The 23,261-nt window shown below is 48.2% G+C and overlaps 3 protein-coding genes and 1 pseudogene across 4 annotated transcripts in view; 3 read left to right on the forward strand and 1 right to left on the reverse strand.

Annotated features, from left to right (window-relative positions):
• LOC310798404 (uncharacterized protein) lies at positions 1-3,310 on the forward strand (the record flags this gene model as incomplete). The annotated part of the gene is made up of 4 exons (XM_083660957.1): positions 1-95; positions 774-1,389; positions 2,068-2,997; positions 3,119-3,310. 4 exons carry the CDS (start codon positions 1-3, stop codon positions 3,308-3,310), a joined length of 1,833 nt encoding a protein of 610 aa, XP_083517083.1.
• A 74-nt stretch (positions 3,311-3,384) lies between these two features.
• On the forward strand, positions 3,385-6,639 carry LOC310798405 (ras GTPase-activating protein-binding protein 1 pseudogene; annotated as a pseudogene). Its single transcript has 2 exons — positions 3,385-4,329; positions 5,650-6,639. The product of its transcript is annotated as a ras GTPase-activating protein-binding protein 1 pseudogene (transcript).
• A 1,872-nt stretch (positions 6,640-8,511) lies between these two features.
• Positions 8,512-13,162, forward strand: LOC310798406 (ras GTPase-activating protein-binding protein 1-like; the record flags this gene model as incomplete). The annotated part of the gene is made up of 4 exons (XM_083660958.1): positions 8,512-9,150; positions 9,643-10,542; positions 11,038-11,332; positions 13,155-13,162. The coding sequence occupies 4 exons, from the start codon at positions 8,512-8,514 to the stop codon at positions 13,160-13,162; spliced, it is 1,842 nt and encodes a 613-aa protein (XP_083517084.1).
• Positions 13,163-18,272: 5,110 nt separating this feature from the next.
• The window catches only part of LOC310798599 (cytosolic 10-formyltetrahydrofolate dehydrogenase-like), a 34,894-nt gene continuing 29,905 nt past the window's right edge, over positions 18,273-23,261 (reverse strand). Inside the window, exons 21-23 of the mRNA XM_083661140.1 lie at positions 22,721-22,826; positions 22,217-22,416; positions 18,273-21,058 (exon numbers count right to left, since the gene is read on the reverse strand). Of these exons, the coding sequence (XP_083517266.1) occupies positions 21,003-21,058; positions 22,217-22,416; positions 22,721-22,826 (362 nt within the window). The 3' untranslated portion in view covers positions 18,273-21,002. The remainder of the gene's footprint in view (positions 21,059-22,216; positions 22,417-22,720; positions 22,827-23,261) is intronic.

Below are 23,261 nucleotides of genomic sequence, written 5' to 3' on the forward strand. Positions count from 1 at the left end.
ATGTTGATGGAGAAGCCAGGTGCCCAGCTGGTTGGGCGAGAGTTTGTCCGACAGTACTACACACTCCTGGACCAGGCCCCCGACTACTTGCACAGGTTTTATAGCAAGAATGCCTCCTACATCCATGGTACCTTGAACAGCAACACCAAATCAGTAGAGCCTGTTTATGGACAATCTGAAATCCAGAAGGTGGTGGAGCTTAGCTTCCAGGGTTGTCACATCAAGATCAGGCATGTGGATGCCCATGCCACGCTGAATGAAGGCGTGCTGGTGCAGGTGATGGGCGAACTATCCAACAACATGCAGCCCATGAGGAAGTTCATGCAGACCTTTGTGCTGGGACCCGAGGGTACCGTTGCACAATTCTACATACACAATGACATGTTTCGTTACCAAGACGAGGTGTTCAGCAACTCCGAGCGTCCGGAAGACTCTGAGGACAAGTGTGAGGAGAGAGTTCCCTCTCCCGACGTGGCTCAGGAAGAGACTGTTGCCTTCTATGAACAGACACCCTCCCCGGAGTCGGTGGTTCCCGTCGAGGAGGAACGAACGACGGGGATCACCAAACTGGAGCTGGATGTCGAGAAGTGGGACAAGGCTGCCGTGGTGGAGCTGAAGAGGGAGACAATGCTGGAGAGGCAACAACAAGAGCTGAAATTGGTAAACACATTGACCAAAGAAATAGTGATGAAGCCAAATGCGCAGCTGGTCGGGCGAGAGTTTGTCCGACAATACTACACACAACTGGACCAGGCCCCTGAGTACCTGCACAGGTTTTATAGCAAGAATGCCTCCTATGTGCATGGCAGCTTGGACATCAACGGCAAACAAGTGGAGGCTCTTTATGGACAATCTGAGATCCAAAAGGTGATGGCGCTTAGTTTCTGGGATTGTCACACCAAAATCAGGCAAGTGGACACCCACGCCACGCTGAACGAAGGCATGCTGGTGCAGGTGATGGGTGAATTAACCAACAACATGCAGCCCATGAGGAAGTTCATGCAGACCTTTGTGCTGGGACCTGAGGGTACCGCCGCACAATTCTACGTACACAACGACGTGTTTCATTACCAAGACGAGGTTTTCAGCGACTCCAACTCTGAGCCTCCAGAAGCATCTGAGGACGAGCATGAGGAGAGGGTTCCCTCTCCTGACGTGGCTCAGGAAGAGACCGTTGCCTTCTACGAACAGACACCCTGCCTGGAGCTGGCGGTTCATGGAGAGGAGGAAGCGGCAGTGGCGAGACCCGAGCTGGTGGTCGAGAAGGAAGCTGAGGCTGCCGCGGTGCAGGTGAAGACGGAGATGATGCTGGAGATGCAGCAACAAGAGCTGAAACCAGTAAGCACATTGACCAAAGAAATGGTGATGGAGAGGCCAAGTGCCCAGCTGGTCGGGCGAGAGTTTGTCCGACATTACTACACACACCTGGACCAGGCCCCAGAGTACCTGCACAGGTTTTATAGTAACAATGCTTCCTATGTGCATTGCGGCCTGGACAGTAATGGTAAACCAGTGGAGGCTGTTTATGGACAATCTGAGATCCAAAAGGTGATGGCGCTTAGCTTCCAGGATTGTCACATCAAGATCAGGCATGTGGATGCGCATGCCACGCTGAATGAAGGTGTGCTTGTGCAGGTGATGGGCGAACTATCCAACAAAATGCAGCCCATGAGGAAGTTCATGCAGACCTTTGTGCTGGGACCCGAGGGTAACGTCGCACAATTCTACATACACAATGACATGTTTCGTTACCAAGATGAGGAGGTGTTCCGCGACTCCGAGCGTTCTGAAGACTCTGAGGATGAAAGTGAGGAGAGAGTTCCCTCTCCCGACGTGGCTCAGGAAGAGTCTGTTGCCTTCTATGAACAGACACCCTCCCGGGAGTCGGCCGTTCCCATCGAGGAGGAACGAACCGTGGCGAGCACCGAACCGGAGCTGAAGGTCAAGAGGTGGGACAAGGCTGCCGTGGTGGAGCTGAAGAGGGAGACAATGCTGGAGAGGCAGCAACAAGAGCTTAAACCTGTAAACACATTGACCAAAGAAATAATGATGAAGCTAAATGCGCAGCTGGTTGGGCGAGAGTTTGTCCGACAATACTACACACAACTGGACCAGGCCCCTGAGTACCTGCACAGGTTTTATAGCAAGAATGCCTCCTACGTGCATGGCAGCCTGGACATCAACGGCAAACAAGTGGAGGCTCTTTATGGACAATCTGAGATCCAGAAGGTGATGGCGCTTAGTTTCCGGGATTGTCAGACCAAAATCAGGCAAGTGGACGCCCACGCCACGCTGAACGAAGGCATGCTGGTGCAGGTGATTGGCGAACTATCCAACAATATGCAGCCCATGAGGAAGTTCATGCAGACATTTGTGCTGGGACCTGAGGATACCGTTGCACAATTCTACGTACACAACGACGTGTTTCATTACCAAGATGAGGTTTTCGGCGACTCCAACTCTGAGCCTCCAGAAGCATCTGAGGACGAGCATGAGGAGAGGGTTCCCTCTCCTGACGGGGCTCAGGAAGAGACCGTTGCCTTCTACGAACAGACACCCTGCCTGGAGCTGGCGGTTCATGGAGAGGAGGAAGCGGAAGTTGCGAGACCCGAGCTGGTGGTCGAGAAGGAAGCTGAGGCTGCTGTGGTGGAGCTGAAGATGGGGATGACGCTGGAGATGCAGCAACAAGAGCTGAAACCAGTAAGCACATTGACCAAAGAAATGGTGATGGAGAAGCCAAGTGTCCAGCTGGTCGGGCGAGAGTTTGTCCGACATTACTACACACACCTGGACCAGGCCCCAGAGTACCTGCACAGGTTTTATAGCAACAATGCCTCCTATGTGTATTGCGGCCTGGACAGTAATGGCAAACCAGTGGAGGCTGTTTATGGACAATCTGAGATCCAGAAGGTGATGGCGCTTAGTTTCCAGGATTGTCACACCAAGATCAGGCACGTGGAGGTCCAAGCCACACTGAACGAAGGTGTGCTGGTGCAGGTGACGGGCAAACTATCCAACAACATGCACCCTTTGAGGAAGTTCATGCAGACCTTTGTGCTGGGACTCGAGGGTACTGTTGCACAATTCTACATACATAACCACGTGTTTCATTACCAAGATGAGGTGTTTGTCGACTCCAACTCTGAGCATCCTGAAGAGTCTGAGGATGAGGGAGAGGAGCGGGTTCCTTTTCCTGACGTGGCTCAGGCACAGACACCCTGCCTGGAGCCGTCGATTCACGGTGAGGAGGAAGGAGCTGCGGCGAGCCCCGAGCCGGCGCTGGTGGTTAAGGAGGCCAAGGCCGCGATAGTTGAGCTGAAGACAGAGACAACACTGGAGACGCAGCAACAAGAGCTGAATCTTGTGAGCAAATTAACCAAAGAAATGGTGATGGAGAAGCCAAGTGCCCAGCTGGTTGGGCGAGAGTTTGTCCGACAGTACTACACACTCCTGGACCAGGCCACCGACTACACGCATATGTTTTATAGCAAGAATGCCTCCTACGTGCATTGCGGCCTGGACAGCAAACGCAAACCAGTGGAGGCTGTTTATAGACAATCTGAGATACAGAAGGTGATGGAGCTTAGTTTCCGGGATTGTCACACCAACATCAGGCACGTGGACGCTCACGCCACACTGAGCGAAGATGTGCTGGTGCAGGTTATAGGTGAACTATCCACCAACATGCAGCCCATGAGAAAGTTCATGCAGACCTTTGTGCTGGGACCCGAGGGTACCGTTGAACAATTCTATGTACACAACGACGTGTTTTATTACCAAGACGAGGTGTTCTGCAACTCTGATTCCAAGCATCCTGAAGAGTCTGATGGTGAGGAGAGGCATCCCTCTCCTGACGTGGCTCAGGAAGAGTCTGTTGCCTTCTACGAACAGACACCCTGCCCGGAGCTGTCAGTTCCCGGCAAAGAGAAAGCAGCGGCGACAAGCCCAGAGCTGGAGGTCAAGAAGGAGGCCGAGGCCACCACAGTGGAGCTGATGGAGATGATACTGGAGAAGCAGGCAGAGATGCACACAGCCACCGAGCAGACAGAGAAAACCCTTGCCAAGGCCACGCCCATCACAGAGCTCGCTGCCGTGGCTGCCGAATCCACCGCTACCGCCCCAGAGGAAAATGGGCCATTCTCCAGGGCTTTGGTCACCAGTAAGAACCTACCCAGCGGGCCCGTCCCAGTCTCTGGACTCTCCCCCCACGTCGTCAAAGTCACTCCAACAGCACAGGGCAGAGCAGAGGTGAAGTCAGAGTTGCCGTCAACAGCACAAAGACCACAGAGAGACCAGAGGTCGAGGGAACAGAGGGCTGGTGGCCCTTCTGTACACAGAGGGCCCAGGCGAGTGTGGGAGGGCAAACAGGGTGAGTCGGAGATGCGCAGGGTCGTCCGGTACCCCGATGCCCACCAGTTGTTTGTGGGAAACATTCCACATGACGTGGACAAGGCCAAGCTCAGGGAGTTCTTTGAACAGTATGGCACAGTTCTGGACCTGAGGATAAAAAGTGGAGGGAAGCTGCCAAACTTTGGCTTTGTGGTGTTTGATGACTCTGAACCAGTACAGAAGATACTCAGCAACAAGCCCATCAAGTTCCGAGGTGGCGTGCACCTGAATGTGGAGAAGAAGACCCTGTCAGCCAGGGAGGGTGACACACGGGACCTCACACCCAATGGGGCCATTCCAGTCTCAGGACTCTCCCGTCACGTCCCCAAAGTCACTCCCACAGCATTGGCCAGAGTGGAGGTGAGGTCAGAGTTGCACTCAGCAGCCCAGAGACCACAGAGAGACCAGAGGCAGAGGGAACAGAGGCCTGGAGTCCCTCCGCCTGTACAGAGAAGACCAATGTGGGACTACGAGCAGGGCGAGTCGGAGGTGTGCAGAGTTGTCCGGTACCCTGATGCCCACCAGCTGTTTGTGGGAAACCTTCCGCATGATGTGGACACGGCTGAGCTCAAAGAGATCTTTGAACAGTATGGTACAGTGCTGGACCTGACAATCAAAAGTGCAGGGAAGCTGCCACACTTTAGCTTTGTGGTGTTTGACAACTCTGAACCCGTACAGAAGATCCTCAGCAAAAGGCCCATCAAGTTCAGAGGTGATGTGTGTCTCAACGTGGAGGAGAAGACCCGTTCGACCAGGGAGGGCGGCAGGCGGGACATCCGGACCAGGGGTCCTGGAGGCCCTGGGGGTTGTCAGGAAGAGCCTTCTGCCTTCTATGAACAAACACCATGTCACGAGCATGCGGTCCCTGGTGAGGACGAGGAAGAATCGGTGGCAATCCACGAGGTGGAGGCCACCGTGGTGGAGCTGAAGACAGAGACGACACTGGAGACACAGGCAGAGATGCACACAGCTGACGAGCATACAGACAAAACCCCCACTGAGGCCACGCCCCCTGCAGAACCAGCTGTAATGGCAGGCAAACCCACCGCCGCCGCAACAGGGGAAAGCAGGCCATTCTGTGCATTAGTCACCATTAAGAACCTCCCAGCCAGCAGGGCCCTCCCAGTCTCAGGACTCTCCCCCCACGTCGTCAAAGTCACTCCCACAGCGGCCAGAGTGGAGGTGAAGTCAGAGTTGCAGTCAGCAGCACAGAGATTACAGACAGATCAAAGGCAGATGGAACAGAGGCCTGGAGACCCTCCCGTACACAGGAGGCCCAGGCCAGTGTGGGAGGGCGAGCACGGCGACTCAGAGGTGTGCAGAGTCATTCGGTACCCCAATGCCCACCAGCTGTTCATGGGAAACGTCCCGCATGATGTGGACAAGGCCGAGCTCAAGGAGTTCTTTGAACAGTATGGTACAGTCCTGCAGCTGAGGATCAAAAGCGGAGGGAAGCTGCCAAACTTTGGCTTTGTGGTGTTTCATGACTCTGAACCGGTACAGAAGATCCTCAGCAACAGGCCCATCAAGTTCAGAGGTGGCGTGCGTCTGAACGTGGAGGAGAAGAAGACCCAGTCAGCTAGGGAGGGTGACAGGTGCGACCTCCCACCCAGCGGGGCCGTCCCAGTCTCAGGACTCCCCCCTCACATTGTCAAAGTCACTCCCACAGCGGCCAGAGTGGAGGTGAGGCGGGAGTTGCAATCAGCAGCACAGAGAGCACAGAGAGACCAGAGGCAGAGGGACCTGAGGCCTGGAGGCACTCCTGTACACAGAGGGCCCAGGCCAGTGCATGAGGGCATGCAGTGCAAGTCGGAGGTGTGCAGGATCGTCTGGTACCCCAATGCCCACCAGCTGTTCGTGGGAAACATTCCGCATGACGTGGACAAGGCTGAGCTCAAGGAGTTCTTTGAACACTATGGTACAGTCCTGGAGCTGAGGATCAAAAGCAGAGGGAAGCTGCAAAACTTTGGCTTCGTGGTGTTTGATGACTCTGAACCTGTAGAGAAGGTCGTCAGCAACAGGCCCATCGAGTTCAGAGGCGGTGTGCATTTGAACGTGAACCCACGTCATCAACGTCACTCCCACTTCACTGGCCAGAGTGGAGGTGGCAGACTTGCAGTCAGCAGCATAGAGACCACAGAGAGACAAGATGCAGAGGCTAAGAGAGGACTGGAGGCCCACATCCTGTACACTGATGGCCCAGCCCAGTGCGGGAGGGCGAGCAGGTCTGATGACATACCCAATGATTAAGTCATAGACATTGTAACATTAACAGTGACATAAATCCTTCCCTGCTGAGGTTATAAATTGACTTGGACGACTCTTGCATACCGCCCAGCCAATCAAGCCTGAACTTGCACAACTCCACAATAGAATTGAGCAAGCAAAGCGCACAAAATTTCTAGTGAGGACTAGAAATTTTGCACACCTGACGATCACAATTCTACGCTAAGCACAGACAGACCCTCATAGATGCCTCGGCCTGTCCATCTAGTCTGTCTGTCTGAAAGAGAGATTTCATGTATGATGAGAGAATTATTGTAGCCGGCAATAATAATATCACATTTTCCTATGCATTGTTACAGACTCGGGGCAGATCGCTGGCCTTACATCTTCAAAGGACATTTCCCTTCAGGTGCAGCCAAATAAGCAGGAATGGATTCCCAGTGTGCGCCAGGAGGTCCTTGCCCATTAAAGAGGAGCAGGTTGACCTCTGGACCGTGGCGGAGTGCTCAGGTCAGAGTGTAGCAATGAGAGAGACACAGTGCAGTGTGCTGGCTCAGGGCCACTCACACCCATCAGAGTGGCCATGTCTCAACACTAGCAGTTTAACCACAGAGCTAGTGTATAGAGTGCACTTCAAGGAACAACCCATTCAATTTGGGAGCAGGCCCTCCACTGTCAAAGAGATCAAACTCCTCATCATCCCGACACATCACATCAGCTGTGACTTGAGCAATTGTGATGTCATCAGTGACTTCACTCAAGCAATTGCGATGTCATCAGTCTGTCATCAGTGATGTCATCGGGTGACATCATCGGTTATATAAAGCCGTCAGACGTATTATGCTAAGCACTAGTGATGTAATATACCTTATGATGGTGTTCAGATTAAATAAACCTTGACAAAGCAGCGCTCTACATCTCGAGGAATGTAGAGCGCTGCTTTGTCAAGGTTGATTTCATCTGAACACCATCCCTGTTATGGAAATGAATTTGTATCCACTCCTCATCCCGTATAAACAACAGCATTTCCAGCCAATATTGAAACGATGACCAAATGAAGCCAGGATGTCATCGAGCAATTATGATGTCATTGGTGACTGATGTCATCAGTGATGGTGTCATCATTGATCAATTGACCAATTGTAAGGTCATCGGTGATGTCATCAGTGATGACGTCATCAGTGATGTCACTCGAGCAATTGCGATCTTATCGGTGATGATTTAATCAATGAGTGATGTAATCAGTGATGTCACTCTAGCATTTTATGAGTCAGCCTTCTTTCCGACCTTTCAGACAGAGCCAGATGTAGGCCAGCATCCAGCTGCATGGCAAAAAGCATGCAAAGCTTGCAGTTAGCTGTTACACATACATCCAGCACACTTTGCTTTCGATAATGTCATACAGACATATTCCACCATGTGTGATGTCATCAGTGAGTGATATCAGTGAGTGATGTAATCAGTAATGATGACATCACCGATGACATCACGGTCGAGTGACATCACTGATGGCTGGGCCTGTGGCCAGGTCACTACTATAGGATGTCATATAAATCACCGATGATGTCATACTTGAGCAATTGTGATGTCATCAGTGATGATGTCATCATGAGTTATACTTCCAAATCCACACACAGAGGCATTACACTTTTTGGCACGATGCAGTTGACAGCGATGGAGCTCAGACGTAAGACAAAAAGAGAGAGAAAGATACAGTCTACTGCCTTCTATGAACAGACACCCCGCCTGCAGTCGGCAATACCCGACAATGAGGAGGCAGCGGCGAGAAACGAGCCGGAGGTTGAAAATGAAGCCGTGGCCATGGTGGAGCTGAAGACGGAAATAGCGCTGGAGACGCAGCAAGAGCTGATACCTGTAAACACATTGACCAAAGAAATGGTGATGGAGAAGCCAAGTGCCCAGGTGGTCGGCCAAGAGTTTGTCAAACATTACTACACACTCCTGGAACAGGCCCCCGACTACTTGCACAGGTGTTATAGCAAGAACGCGTCCTATGTGCATGGCGGCTTGGACAGCAACGGAAAACCAGTGGAGCCTCTTTATGGGCAATCTGAGATCCAGAAGATGATAGCTCTTAGTTTCCGGGATTGTCACACAAGGATCAGGCACGTGGACGCCCAGGCCACGATGAATGAAGGCGTGCTGGTGCAGGTGATGGGCGAACTATCCAACAACATGCAACCCATGAGGAAGTTCATGCAGACATTTGTGCTGGGACCCGAGGGTACCGTCGCACAATTCTACGTACACAACGATGTGTTTTGTTACCAAGACGAGGTGTTTGGCGACTCCGAACCTCCTGAAGAGTCTGAGGACAAGGGTGAGGAGAGGGTTTCCTCTCCTGACGTGGCTCAGGCAGAGTCTGCTACCTTATATGAACAGACACCCTGCCCGGAGCCGTCGGTTCACAGTGAGGAGGAAGGAGCAGTGCCGAGCCCTGAGAAGGAGACAGAGGTCAAGGAGGCCGAGACCTCCACGGTGGAGTTGAAGACGGAGATGACGCTGGAGACGCAGCAACAAGAGCTGAAACCAATAACCACATTGACCAAAGAAATGGTGATCGTGAAGCCAAGTGCTCAGCTGGTTGGGCGAGAGTTTGTCCGACATTACTACACAGTCCTGCAGCAGGCCCCCGACTATCTGCACAGGTTTTACAGCAACAACGCCTCCTACGTGCATGGTGGGCTATGCAGCAATGGCAAACCAATGGAGGCTGTTTATGGACAGTCTGAGATCCAGAAGGTGATGGTGCTTAGTTTCCGGGATTTTCACACCAAGATTGTACACGTGGACGCCCACGCCACGATGAATGGAGGCGTGCTGGTGCAGGCGATGGGCGAACTATCAAACAATATGCAGCCCATGAGGAAGTTCATACAGACCTTTGTGCTGGGGCCCGAGGGTACTGGGGCACAATTCTACATACACAGCGACGTGTTTCGTTACCAAGACGAGCTGTTAGGCTACTCCGATTTTGAGCCTACCAAAAAGTCTGACGAGACACAGGCAGAGATGCACACAGCCACTGAGCAGACAGAGAAAAACCCTGGCAAGGTCACGCACTCCACGGTGCCCACCAAGCCAACCGCCACCACTCCAGAGGAAAATAGGCCGTTCTCCAGGGTGTCCTTCACCTGTAAGAACATCCCACCCAGCCGGGCCGTCCAAGTCTCAGGACTCTCCCGCCACATCGCCAAAGTCACTCCCACAGAACCGACCAGGGAGGAGGTCAAGTCAGAGTTGCAGTCACCAGCACAGAGACCACAGAGAGAGCAGAGGCAGATGGAACAGAGGCTTGGAGGCCCTCATCCTGTACAAAGAGGGCCCAGGCCAGTGCGGGAGGGCGGGCAGTGTGAGTCGGAGGTGCGCAGGCGTTTCCGGTACCCCGACGCCCACCAGCTGTTCGTGGGAAACGTCCCGCATGACGTGGACAAGGCAGAACTCAAGGAGTTCTTTGAACAGTATGGTACCATCCTGGAGCTGAAGATTAAAAACAGAGGGAAGCTGCGAAATGTTATCTTTGTGGTGTTTGATGACTCTGAACCGGTACAGAAGATCCTCAGCAACAGGCCGATCAAGTTCAGAGGCATCATGCGTCTGAACGTGAAGGAGAAGACGACACATTCAGCGAGGGAGGGCGATAGGCGGGATCTCCCACCCACCGGGGCCATCCCAGTCTCAGGACTCTCCCTCCACGCCGTCAAAGTCACCCCCACAACAACGGCCACAGTAGAGGTGAAAGAGTTGCAATCAGCAGCACAGAGACCACAGAGAGACCAGAGGCAGAGCGAACAGAGGACTGGAGGTCCTCCTGTACACAGAGGGCCCAGGACAGTGCAGGAGCGAAAGCAGGATGAGTTGGAGGTGCGCAGGTTCATCCGGTACCCTGACGACCACCAGCTGTTCGTGGGAAATGTGCCGCATCATGTGGACAAGGCTGAGCTCAAGGAGTTCTTTGAACAGTATGGTACAGTCCTGGAGCTGAGGATCAGTGGAGGAAAGCTGCCAAACGTTGTCTTTGTGGTGTTTGATGACTCTGAACCAGTAAAGAAGATCCTCAGCAACAGGCCCATCAAATTCAAAGGCGGCGTGCGTCTGAACGTGAAGGAGAAGACCCGTTCGGCTAGGGAGGCCGACAGGCTGGACCTCCCACCCAGCGGGGCTGTCCCCATCTCAGGACTCTCCCCCCACATTAAAGTCACTCCCATAGCACTGGCCAGAGTGGAAGGGAAGTCAGAGTTGCAGTCAGCAGCACAGAGACCACAGAGAGACCAGAGGCAGAGGGACCAGGGGCCTGGAGAGCCTCCTGTACACAGAGGGGCAAGGCCAGTGCAGGAGGGTGAGCAGTGCGAGTCGGAGGTCCGTAGGCCCGTCTGGTACCCCAATGCCCATCAGGTGTTTGTGGGAAACATCCCACATGACGTGGACAAAGCCGAGCTCAAGGAGTTCTTTGAACAGTATGGTACAGTCCTGGAGCTGAGGATCAAAAGTGGAGAGCCACTGCCAAACTTTGGCTTTGTGGTGTTTAATGACTCTGAACCTGTACAGAAGATCCTCAGCAACAGGCCCATCAAGTTCAGAGGCAGCGTGAGTCTGAACGTGGAGGAGAAGAAGACCCGGTCGACCAGGGAGGGTGACAGGTCGCAGCGGGGCCGTCCCGGTCTCAGGACTCGAGTCAAAGTCTCCCACAGCACCGGTCAGAGTGGAGGTGAAGTCAGAGTTGCAGTCAGCAGCACAGACACCACAGAGAGACCATAGGCTGAGGGAACAGATGCCTGGAGGTGCTCCTCCTGTACATAGCCATAGCCAGCAGGGCTGATGATGATACCCACTGATAATGTCATAGACATTGTGACCTCATGCCACAAATCCTTCCCTACTGAGGTTATAAATTGGACGACTCTTGTTCACAGCCCCTAATCAAGCCCATTTGGGGGCGCTAGAATTAAACACGCGAAGTACGCAAAATTTGTAGGTGTATCACTAAATAAGAATTTTGTGCGCTTTGAGGTTGAGCAATGATGCGAGTGATGCTGTGGTTCCTACCTGTGGTGACTACAGCTGAGGAAAGAAAAGAGGATGAGCCAGCTGAAGAGCTTCAGTTAGAGGCAGATTCACTGATAACGTTGCCAATTCCGGAGAAGGGCTTGGAAGCTGAGAAGGCTTGTGAGGAGTCAAACTCACTAGCTGAGGTCAATGGCGAGGCAGAGTCACTGGCTGGCAGCTTGGTGGAGCAGCTGAAAGCTGAAGCTGGGGCCTGGGGAAGAGAGCTATGGAGGCTTGGAGCCAGCCGGGAACTTGGATCCAGCCGGTCATTTACAGCCAAGTTTGACAAGACTTCACACACTTTCCTGTAGCCTACCTGAGACTGAAGTTAGGGACGATGATGATGGCGAGGGAACAGTTCCCAGTTAAAATGGCTGCAAAAAGGGGTTTTGCGGGTGGGGAGACTTCACAGAGTGAGTTAGCATGCAAAGGGACTCCAGAGGAGGAGCTTGTTGGGATGGCTCAAGAGTGGGACATTGTTCATTTTTTGAAAGGGCTAAGTGTAGCGGTCTTTGAACTGGAGCAGGTCTAATGTGGTCTGGGTGGGGGTGGTGGTGGTGGTGGGGGGGGGGGGGGGGGTTGAGTGAAATCCCCATTTATTTCAGTTTTCACAAATAAAGGTTTCACAAATCCGAAAGTGTGTCTTATGAGTCTTTAGGATCCCCTTGGTAATCTAGCCCAGATTTAAAGGGTCTACTGGTTTTTTACTGGACCTGGTCTAATGTGGTCTGGGTGGCGAAAACAGTGAATGAGTTTTCACAAATAGGATTTACCCCCCTAGCCGGGCGCTTCTCGCTCATACTGAGCATTAGCGCCCGGCGAACGTCAACGCATTTCCCATCAAACAATTTCAAACAATGGTGCCGCTCTCACGTCTAGGTATAAAAGCCAACCCTTACCTGAGCCAAACACGTGAAGTGAAGACGCTATCCGATGCCCAACATCCTCTTCCTTTAATAACATAGTGGCCTCTTCCAAATTGTTGCATAAAATCCACTTTTCTGTCTTTGAAAAACCGAAAATCATTCATCTTTAGCAACCCGGAACAACGACTCACTGTATACTCACTTCCTGAATGGTATTGCACCTACATTTTCGGTTTTTCAAAGACAGAAAAGTGGATTGTATGCAACAATTTGGAAGAGGCCACTATATGTTATTAAAAGAAGAGGATGTTGCGCATTGGGTAGCGTCTTCACTTCACGTGTTTGGCTCAAAGGGGTGGCTTTTATACCTAGACGTGAGAGAGGCACAATTGTTTGATGGGAAATGCGTTGACGTTCGCCAGGCGCTAATGCTCAGTATGAGAGAGAAGCGCCCGGCTAGTGGAGTAAAAATAGAGAAATAGGTTAAAAGTCGCGCGTCCCTTAATGAGTCATTATGTCAAAAATAATGTCAAAGTCAGCGTTGTGCCATTTATATCTATGGTCGTGCCACCCTGTGTATTTAAACACCTCTGTTTATTCCCTCAGAGCTGTAGATGTTGATAACCTCGACGCAAGACTCAGCCTTCAATGAAGAATGAAGGCAGGGTCTCGCGTCGAGGCTAGTATGTTGAACGCAGTGCTAACGTTGCATAATTTTATTTTGAAGGTTATGATCGGAAGTGGTGTTCTCGACGAGGAAACAGTAGCTCCGTGTGCTGGCAGCAATAAACTGTTCAGTGAGCTAGCAACAATAAGACTTCCGGTTGCCTTCAAAGTAAAAGCAACGTAATGTATGTTTTTAAAAGACACTGAAAAAGTGTTAGTTTGCACATTAAAACAATAAACTAAGCATTTAAACGAAGCTAGACAATACAAATTATGTTTCTGTATAACAATGACTGTTTTAATAACATTGAGAACATTTTTATCAGTATCTAAATGGGTAAATGCTGTTCACTGGACTGCATAGCCTTTACAAATTGGACACTGGACAGGTGCGTGTTCGAAGTTCGAAACACAATTGCTATAAATTCTGAGTCAGATTTCCTCATAATATTGTATTTTGGAATGGTGTTACTGTTCATCCAATTAACCTCAAGCCATCTTGTGGCATGGGAAGAGTGATACAACACAGACAGTGTTCAGGTCATGAATGATTCACCTGATGAGCGGAGTGGATCTGATTTTCACACTAGATAGCCCCAGGCTAACTTAGCCCCATTTCACACTGGCAACTTTTAGCCCCGCATGTGTTTAGATGGAAAATATCGTTTGTGCTGCCACTTTTGACACAGGTGTACAGGGTCCAATATTTGTATGGAAATATCACTATGAGTGACCTCTGGGTGGGTTTGACGGCCTGCCATGTTTTTCTTTACTCCTCCCGAGCTTAGCTGAGAGTGTGATAGAGGGGGTCTACCCGAGCGTGTGCATATATCGTTTGTGCTGCCACCTTCGACACAAGGGTGTACAGTGTCCAATATTTGTATGATAATATCACTATGAGTGACCTCTGGGTGGGTTTGACGGTCTGCCATGTTTTTTTTACTCCTCCCGAGCTTAGCTGAGAGTGTGATGTCATAGAGGAGGTCTTCCTGAGCGTGTGCATATGTTTGGCAAGCTGCCACTTTGAACACGCACCTGTCCAGTGTCCAATTTGTAAAGGTTATGCAGTCCAGTGAACAGCATTTACCCATTTAGATACTGAGAAGAATGTTCTCAATGTTATTAAAACAAGTTATTGTTATACAGAAACATAATGTGTATTGTATAGCTTCCTTTAAATGCTTAGTTTATTGTTTAAATGTGCAAATTTATCATTTTTCAATGGCTTCTGTGTGCTCTAGGCTTGTGCAAAAACGTTATTTTACTCTGAAAGATTGTCACCGGAAGTGCTTATTGTTTCTCGTCTTATTGTTGCTCACGGAATAGAGGTCCGGCTTCACAGATAGCTACTACAGTGTTGGTGGGGTCCGTTGTCTACTCCTCAAAATGTCTACATTACAACAGCTAAAAGTGTTTGTTAATGAGCGACTGACAGCGGCAGCAAATGAAATCCTGGGTGCTGTTGAAAGAACAATCATAGAGTATCACCATGAAATGTATCTTATAAAGCAAGATGTCAAACCAAGCAGGCTGCTACTTGACGTTCTGAACCGTGAGGAGATGGAGGCACTCAGAACAGGTTTGTGGACAACACAAACACAGTAGCCAACATAACCTATAGCTAACTCTAGTTCAGTTACTGTGTTTGGTTTGGTAAGATTTAGCCTGTCAAGTCTACAGCTATTTGCTATGGCTTGATTAGCGACCCCGATTCCGGGCTAATCAAGCCATAGCGTTAGCTTAATAGAGCTAGCGTGAGCTGGCTAAGCGACATAGGCTGACAGTTTACCTAACGCTAGCATGGGCTATAGTCTGATTAATGTTACCCCCAACAGGTCCGCCGGTGAGTCGCATAAAGTATTAATTTAAAAAAATATATAATTTAGCTATCTATCTATCTATCTATCTATCTATCTATCTATCTATCTATCTATCTATCTATCTATATATATATATACCGTATATATATAGAGTATGTGGGCTCTGTCCAAGTTCTGTGTTCGGCCACAGCTATGCCGTTTTACGTGCGATTGGGTGGAAACTTTCAGGGTGTGTAAAGTCTTTACACAGCCCGATCGGTGGAGCTTTATTTTTTTATTAGGGCAGATTAATTGCCCTAAGGCTCATTGCCAGGCTGAGGCTATAATTTAGTGATGATGTCATCAGTGATGATGTCATCAGTCTGAGGCTATAAGTGATGGGAGTGTAAGTGGGAGGAACCAGATGGAGACTATGGCTTCCGCCCCTGGGCTGTGCGGGTGACCTGACGGAGCCAGATTTTTTAATTAGGTGATTGCCCTAATTGTTATCAGTGATGTCATCCGTAATGATGTCATCAGTGATGTCATAGAGCGGCGAGCTGCAGGGTGGGCGAGGGAGCAAGTGAGCCCGCACAGTTATTAGTCGAGCTGCGTATGCTAGCTGCAGGGCCAGCTCGGCAAGCTGCAGGGTGGCCGAGCCCGTGCAGTGGGCGAGCCTAGGAATCGATGCCTAGTTATTATATATTCGAAACAAAAGTCATGACTCACACCTAATTGAAATAAGCGCAGATGGTGTATGTCGAATTGAAGAGTATTCCCTCTTTATTATTCATACATTTATTGTGTGTTTGTTCATAAACAAATCTGGCATTTAAGATTTTTGAACGGAGCTCAACGTGGCAATCTCTTCATACAAGTGAATGGAACTAGTATCTTGAAGTTATCATTTCTGTTTGTATCATGTTTCTGCTGCATGATCTCATTCTGACCTGTGCAGGTTGACTTAGTTAGATATATTTGCTGGTGGTTCTAATAACCTAGCGTCAAATTGTCACTCTCCGTCCCAACAGCTTGGTTATAAATGTAAAACAGGCCTTATTAGCGTGCCGTGTCCTCATGACCCAATTTGAAAATATTCAAAAGTCTGATCTCAGTGATGTATTATTATTATCTCCTGTTGTAGGGCAACCGGGGGAAACAATTAACAATAAGCTTGTTTCAGTGGGCAGGATTTTTTTTAACCCTCCTTTTTTACCCATTTACTGTAGTAGTCTCGCTTGCCAGACTATCCCCACCCTTTGCCTCACGCTGTATCAGCACAAGAGACCCATTTAGTAACATTAGAAATGTAGTTGAGAGAACTTAAATGAATAAAGCTCTCTCTCTAGAGTGTCAATTATAGCTCTTTTAATGGGAACAAAATAAACATTTAGCCAAAGACTTTAAACTGGTGTCCTCATTATCACGCAACGGACAGGCTACTATGACATGCATGTGAAGAGTAGATTTTTGTTTTATTATTAGATGTCGTACTGCGTGTGCCATCAACCAAGTGTTTGAACTCGAGTTGAAGCGAAGTCTTTCACAGTAAGTGTTTGAGGGACAGGTTTGAGTCGAGTCTCAGACAATTTGTTTAAACCATCATTTTGAATAAATTTACAACCAGCTCTCTGTGATAAGAGTAATATAATAACCAAAATCCGAAATGTATAATCACCTTCACCCCCATGCTGTCTCACTACCAATAACCAATTTTCAATACACTACAGAGGTGCCATATTATGGAACACATATATCAATATTGCCAAATGCGCATCATCTCTCAACTCATTTAAATCCAAATTTAGAACCTCATAGTTCCATACCACATAGTACATACATACCACATAGTTCTCATACATCACACATACACCTCACATTGCCATTTTAACTGTCTACTCACTTATTTTGATTGCATTTTTGTTTTTCCTTTTTTGTTCTTTTTTTTAATGTCGATTTTCTTTTCTTTGTCTATTTGTTTTGTTTCCTTCTTGTTTCTGTTGTATTGTTTGCTCTTTGTACGGATTATTGTTACCGTATTTGGATTTCTGAAGTTGTATTCTATATTTATATTTATTTAACACGTTCCCTTCCTTGTGTCCCTAGTCTCCCAGGAAGTCACCTTGTCTCAGGTGGAGACCTCTACTAAGCACAGGCACGGTGGAGAGCGTAACCCAGTCATGAACCAGGACACATCGAGCCCACTGCTTCAGGAGCATCAGGAGCATTGGTCCAGCCAAGAAGAAGGGAAACTGCAGGACTTGGTGGAAGGTGACGCCGTAGCGTCCATCTATAATCCTTGTTCGAAGTATGATTGGAGAACTCAGTCTTCCCGTTGCTGTCAAACCCAAACTGTGGGAGACCGAGAGGGAGATCTTCTCCCCAGTTCACCAGCAGAGTGGATCAAAACAGAAGAGGAAGGACGAGGCAGCGGAACACCCGGCGCCTGGCGGGCCCTCCCTTTCAACTGCGGCGATGAAAACGAGGACAGCAGCGTTGACGCCGATTGGGCGGAGAGCGGAGGAGCTCGCGTGGGTTTCAAGATGCTGAAATCAAAGAAGAGGTCAAAGCAAAGACAAAAAAGGACCGGCGTCGGTGCCAAGAGAACAGAACCTGCGGAGTTGTTCAGTCTGAAATCCCCCTGGCCAAGTCACGGACCTTTTTGCTGCAAGGTGTGTGGAAAATCTTTCCGTCGCAGGAGTTACCTGACGAGGCACGTTAAATCGCACGCAGAGACTGCAGACAATACGGCCGTTCTCGGTCCTCAAAACCAAGCGGCGCTCACGAAAAACGGGATCCAGCGCTTGAACAACGACAACCTGTGCGACGTCTGTGGCAAAAGATTCAACCATAAGCCCCATTTGAAACGGCACATGCTGGTTCACACGGGCCAGAAACCACACTGCTGCAAAGAGTGTGGCAAAAGATTTGCCCGGGGTGAAAGTTTGAGAATCCACATGAGGACTCACACGGTGGAGAAACCCTACACTTGTGATTTTTGCGGGAAACTGTTTAGCCAGAAGGGCAATCTGACTTCTCACATCAGAACGCACACAGGGGAGAAACCCTATCAGTGTGGCGTCTGCTGCAGTGTATTTGCACACAAGCAGGAAATGAGCAAGCACATGCGAGTCCACGCAAAAGAGGATGCTCAGTGGAAGTACGAAGGGGCAAGACCAATTTCTTCACCCACAGGAGCAGGAGACACAGTAGACCAGAATGCAATGCAGCCACAAGACCTGTTGTATTTTGAGTAAGGGGGTGAAATACAGCAACAACATTGGAGATTGTGAGAAACGACAATATGATAGCTGGGATATGCTGATATTAGCTGAAATGGTGAGGGACATAAACACTTTATCCTTTTTCACATTGTATTTTACTGGCTGTTTCCATGGTGATGATGACATACTTCTAATTGACAGACATTAACACTCGCATCAATTTCCCTGTTTGCTCCAAAATAAGTAATGTATCTTGGTTTAAAGCTACAGTAATAATAATCATCATCATCTCACTACTATAATAAGGCGGAGGCCGAGGGTTCTGCGTGCGGCACACAAGTGCCCAACGCCGTTATAATAATAGAGTACCGCAGACATGACAGATTTGAGTAGGTTTACCCAGAAGTCCCTGCACTTCCTGGTTCATACATGTAAAAGTCAATGGGATTTTTGTATGGAATAAGGTCTGTGGTTAACAAAAGTTTATGAAACGGCGAACTTTGTGTTCAGCGAGATAATCTTCAAAAATGAGGACCACTTTTATCACTTTTGAAGCATTTTCTGAAAATAAGCTACACGGAACTTTCATTTTGTGTTGGTTTTCGTGACCCCTGCGGACAAAAGTGGTAGTATTCTTCTCCCGGAAAGAAGACTGCATTTAGAATAATATAGAAATCGGCAATCTCCTCCATGATGTTCTCATCTGCTGATGTAGGTAAGATGTCAGGCATCAGTATTAGATTTAGACTGTTTCATAACCAGTTAAAAGGTCCTCGTAGCTGCTTAAAAAAATGCATTAACACTTCGAAAATCATTTGAGAAGATTATCCTGCTGAACAAAAAGTTTGCCGTTTCATAAACTTTAGACCTTATTTCATGCATTTAACCAAAATCCCCGTACAAAAATCCCATTGACTTTTACACGTAGGAACCAGGAAGTGCTAACATCCAGGACTCATTCCTGCAGTACTCTATTTGACCAGAAGCAACGGGGTTCATGGGAAATGTGCTCTTATTTTGAGAAAGAGTAGCACTAACAAGAATACCATTGGTGTGAGATAGAGGCTACCAGTCATCTCCACCATGGTCTCCTTGTTTATGGTCATTGTAAGGTATCACAGTTCATTTGACTGTTTTATTAATGTTTAAAAGTGGCACATGGAGCATGTGTAAGATGAGTCGATATGAATTGAGTTTTGTCTTACTGATATTTGATCAATGTGTTGCTCAATTAGCTTCATTTCTGCTCATTCAACTTAGAAATGAGAAATTGTCCCAGCGGATTCCATCGTTTTCCCCAATCATTTTGGCCAGAATCTACAGTATTTGTCCATTGTCACAGGCAAGGCAAATACATCTTTTTGTCTCAGTTCAATATGTACAGTAAGTACAGTATAGCACAACCATGCATTATACCATAATGTAATACATTTATAAACCACAAACATTTACGCGTGCGTTTGCATTACTTTTTTGAAGGGGCAAGAATAATGATTACGCTTCATTGTCTAATTCAAGCAGAAGAAATGTATTTATATTGTAGTATATTATATATATAATGTCAATCTGCATCCAATACCATTCTGTAGTCCACGATGAGTCTGTCAGGGTAAAACATTTTGTTGTAGGATAACCAATATTCTTCTCATTGATTTTCCTTGTCTCATGGTCTACTGCGGTTATTCATGCTATACTTCATATACTCCATACTTGTTATGCTTACATTTGATCTTAATAACCTTTACTGATGCAAGTGTTGGTTCTGTAATGTTTAATTCCTCCCCATTTAATCTATTCTTGTTTAAATGCTATTTTCTCTTTGCTCTATCCTGTTATTTGTTGCTGACTCCGTTTCCCCACCGAGATCATTAAAGTTTCATCCTGTTGTAACTTAATTATGACACTAATTTGACTGTTATTGTGTCTGCTGAAATCAATGGGATCAATTAATATAAGACATGTAACAACACTGAAACCATACGTTTTATGCTATGGTTTTATGACAAAAAAGGATTGCCTTGTTATTGATATAATAGTGATATTTCATCAATACAGAAATCATATAGGGATGACTGGCATTGATGGCAAGTCGTAAGAAACCCAGTGTCACCTTTTTTGGGGATGTTGCAGGAACTATGGCTTCAGCTGGTAACTAAGCGTGTACATTTTATTCGCTCAAAGTTAAAAACACCTGAGTTTGACACCCATTTATTTTGACATTTCCAAATATGTATTGGGGAACAAAAAGAGGGGGTGGGCAGACACACTATCATGACTATTATAAATGTTATACATTTTCATAAGATTGCTGACCTAATGTAAGCCATATTAGATCATTAATACAATTTGTTGAATGCCCCCCGTCTTGCAACTCAATCATATTGATTACAGCAAAACAGTGTTAGAAGTCAGTCTCTGGCTATTTAGAAACATCCATGTGCATAGTTCAGGACAATACTTACACTACCGTAATTACATTGTGGCTCAGACGTGTAAGATTGATAGGATTGTACATACAAACTTAACTTGTTCATGTGATTTAGAAAGCATGATTTAGAAAGCACAGAATACTCTCCATACTCACAAGTACTAGGGGAGAGAGGGGAAGAACTCTCCTGATGTGAAAAGTACAAAAAATGTATAAAATGTGTGAATCCATCCCTTTGTTGAGATGTTATCACCATCCACTACACGTCACTGCATTGGCCTTCAGGTTTATCTGATGTGCTCGGAGGTTCTCTGTTATTGTTCTCCAGGTATCCAACTTAGTACTCGATGGTTACGGCCTTGGTCTTTAGGTATTCGTTGAGTGCGTCTTGTCCTGTTGGAGGGAGTGACAGGGATCGGCTGTAAGTACAGATATCAAAACACCCTTACACCACATGTACGTTATCATCTCACACAAGGAACCATGGGGGATTTGGGATTTAACCCATTGATACCTGATGCAGCATTTGTGTGTGTATCCCTTTAAGACCGCGAACCGCGTAAAGGGATGTGTGGGGGATACGCACACAAATGAGGGATATACACGCAAATGCTGCATCAGGTATCAATGGGTTAAACAGCCAGGGAAAATGTTAATAAACAAACAATGCAACACAAAAAAAGTCTAATGGGAGTCAACTGACTTGAGATCTACAATGCGGTGTGCACAGAGCCCCGGATGAACCATCTACAAATGTTTCAAATAAAAACCGGTTACAGGGTCTGGTCTGCACGTTTCAGACATTTACGACCTTGTATTGGTGCCTGGAACTGGATTCAAGACCAGAAACGTGTGCCACCTAGAAACTGAATCTAATCCAAGGAAAATTACATCTGAGTACTGGACACACTGTCTATGACAGCTGATCTCTGAGAAGTGAAGTGCAGAAACACCACAGCAATGAGCGCGGACGTGGAGCACCAAAGATGAAAACTAAATCAAAAACAATCTCTAGAATGACCACTAAAGTCCTTCAGATTACATCATTTTACACTTCACAATCTTTTATTTTTAGCCAACCCCCCCCTCCTATTGTACGTGGCCAATTCCCCTTGCTGTGCCGGTCGCTGCTCCACCCCCTCTGCTGATTTGGGTAGAGTTCTAGACTAGCACAGACTTCCTCCGATACAGGTGCAGAGTCACCCGCCGCTTCTTTTCACCTGACAGCGAGAAGATTCACCGGCAGGATGTAGTAGCATGTGGGAGGACAACGCTATTCCCTCCAGTCCCCTCCCCACTGCGAACAGGCGCCCCGACTGACCAGAGGAGGCACTAGTGCAGCGACCAGTACAACATACCCTTAATCCGTCTTACACACGGCCAGTTGTGCCTGTGTTGTTGCCCGACCAAGCCAGAAGTAACACGGGGGCTCGAACCTGCAACCCTCGTGTTGGTAGGCAGGGAATCTACCGCTGCGACACCCGGGGCGCCCTACTTTTCAGACTTCTTAAGGACTCATGGATGCCCTGTAATTGCGATAGTTTTGCTCACCCAGGTCTTTGCCGAAGCCGGACTGCTTGAAGCCTCCGAAAGGCGCGGCCACGTCGGTCTTGTTGTAGGTGTTGACAAAGACCGTGCCGGCGTTGAGCTTTTCGCTGACGTACAGCGCTTTGCCGATGTCCCGCGTGAAGACGCCCGACGCCAGGCCGTACTCCGTGGCGTTGGCCCTCCTCAGGACGTCGTCCACGTCGCTGAGGCGGCAGAGGAGGAGGAAGAGGAGAGGAAGAGGACAAAAGGAGAATGAAAGGAAGTGGGTCTGATTGTAAATGAGGCTACTACTGTATGGACCACAGGGGAGAAAAAAGATCCATCACAAATCAATTTAACCCATTGATACCTGATGCAGCGTTTGTGTGTATATCCCTCATTTGTGTGCGTATCCCTTTAAGACCGCGAACCGCGTTAACGCGGTTCGCGGTCTTAAAGGGATACGCACACAAATGCTGCATCGGGTATCAATGGGTTAAGGCTTGAATTAGCCGGCCGACCGCTCACCCGCTCTTGAACTTGGAGATGATCATGACGGGGCCGAATGACTCCTCTATGGCGACGTACATGTGGTCTTGTACGTCGATGAACAGAGTGGGCTCAAAGAAGAAACCTGGAAACAATCAATCAATAGGTAACACAACAAGGCAGTGCACATAACAGGCCTACGTGAGACCAATATTCGACCAATATGGGTTTTAGAAGGCCGATACTGATATTTTGTTAAAGCTGCACACAGCCAATAGTTTATGCTAAACACTCCCCAGGGATGACATACCTTTGTAGGCAAACCCAGAAGTTAGCATTGCGCTGGGTTCCCTCTTGCTGAACACAAATGTCTCAGTTTCCTACACTTTTGTTAAAGGAACACTCCGCCCATTTTCAACCAGCTTTGTATCATTAGAACATCAGTAGTATATCAGAAAACTGTAAACTGTTTTGAAGTCTGTCATTTAATTTGACAGTTATTGAGTGTTAAAGTGTGGAGCAGTGACATCACTGGTCCACACTAACTCAAATTAATAACTCATTAACTCAAATCAACTCT

Source organism: Poromitra crassiceps, assembly GCF_964638095.1.
Source record: "Poromitra crassiceps genome assembly, chromosome: 25".
In the NCBI taxonomy this organism is placed as follows: Eukaryota; Metazoa; Chordata; class Actinopteri; order Beryciformes; family Melamphaidae; genus Poromitra; species Poromitra crassiceps.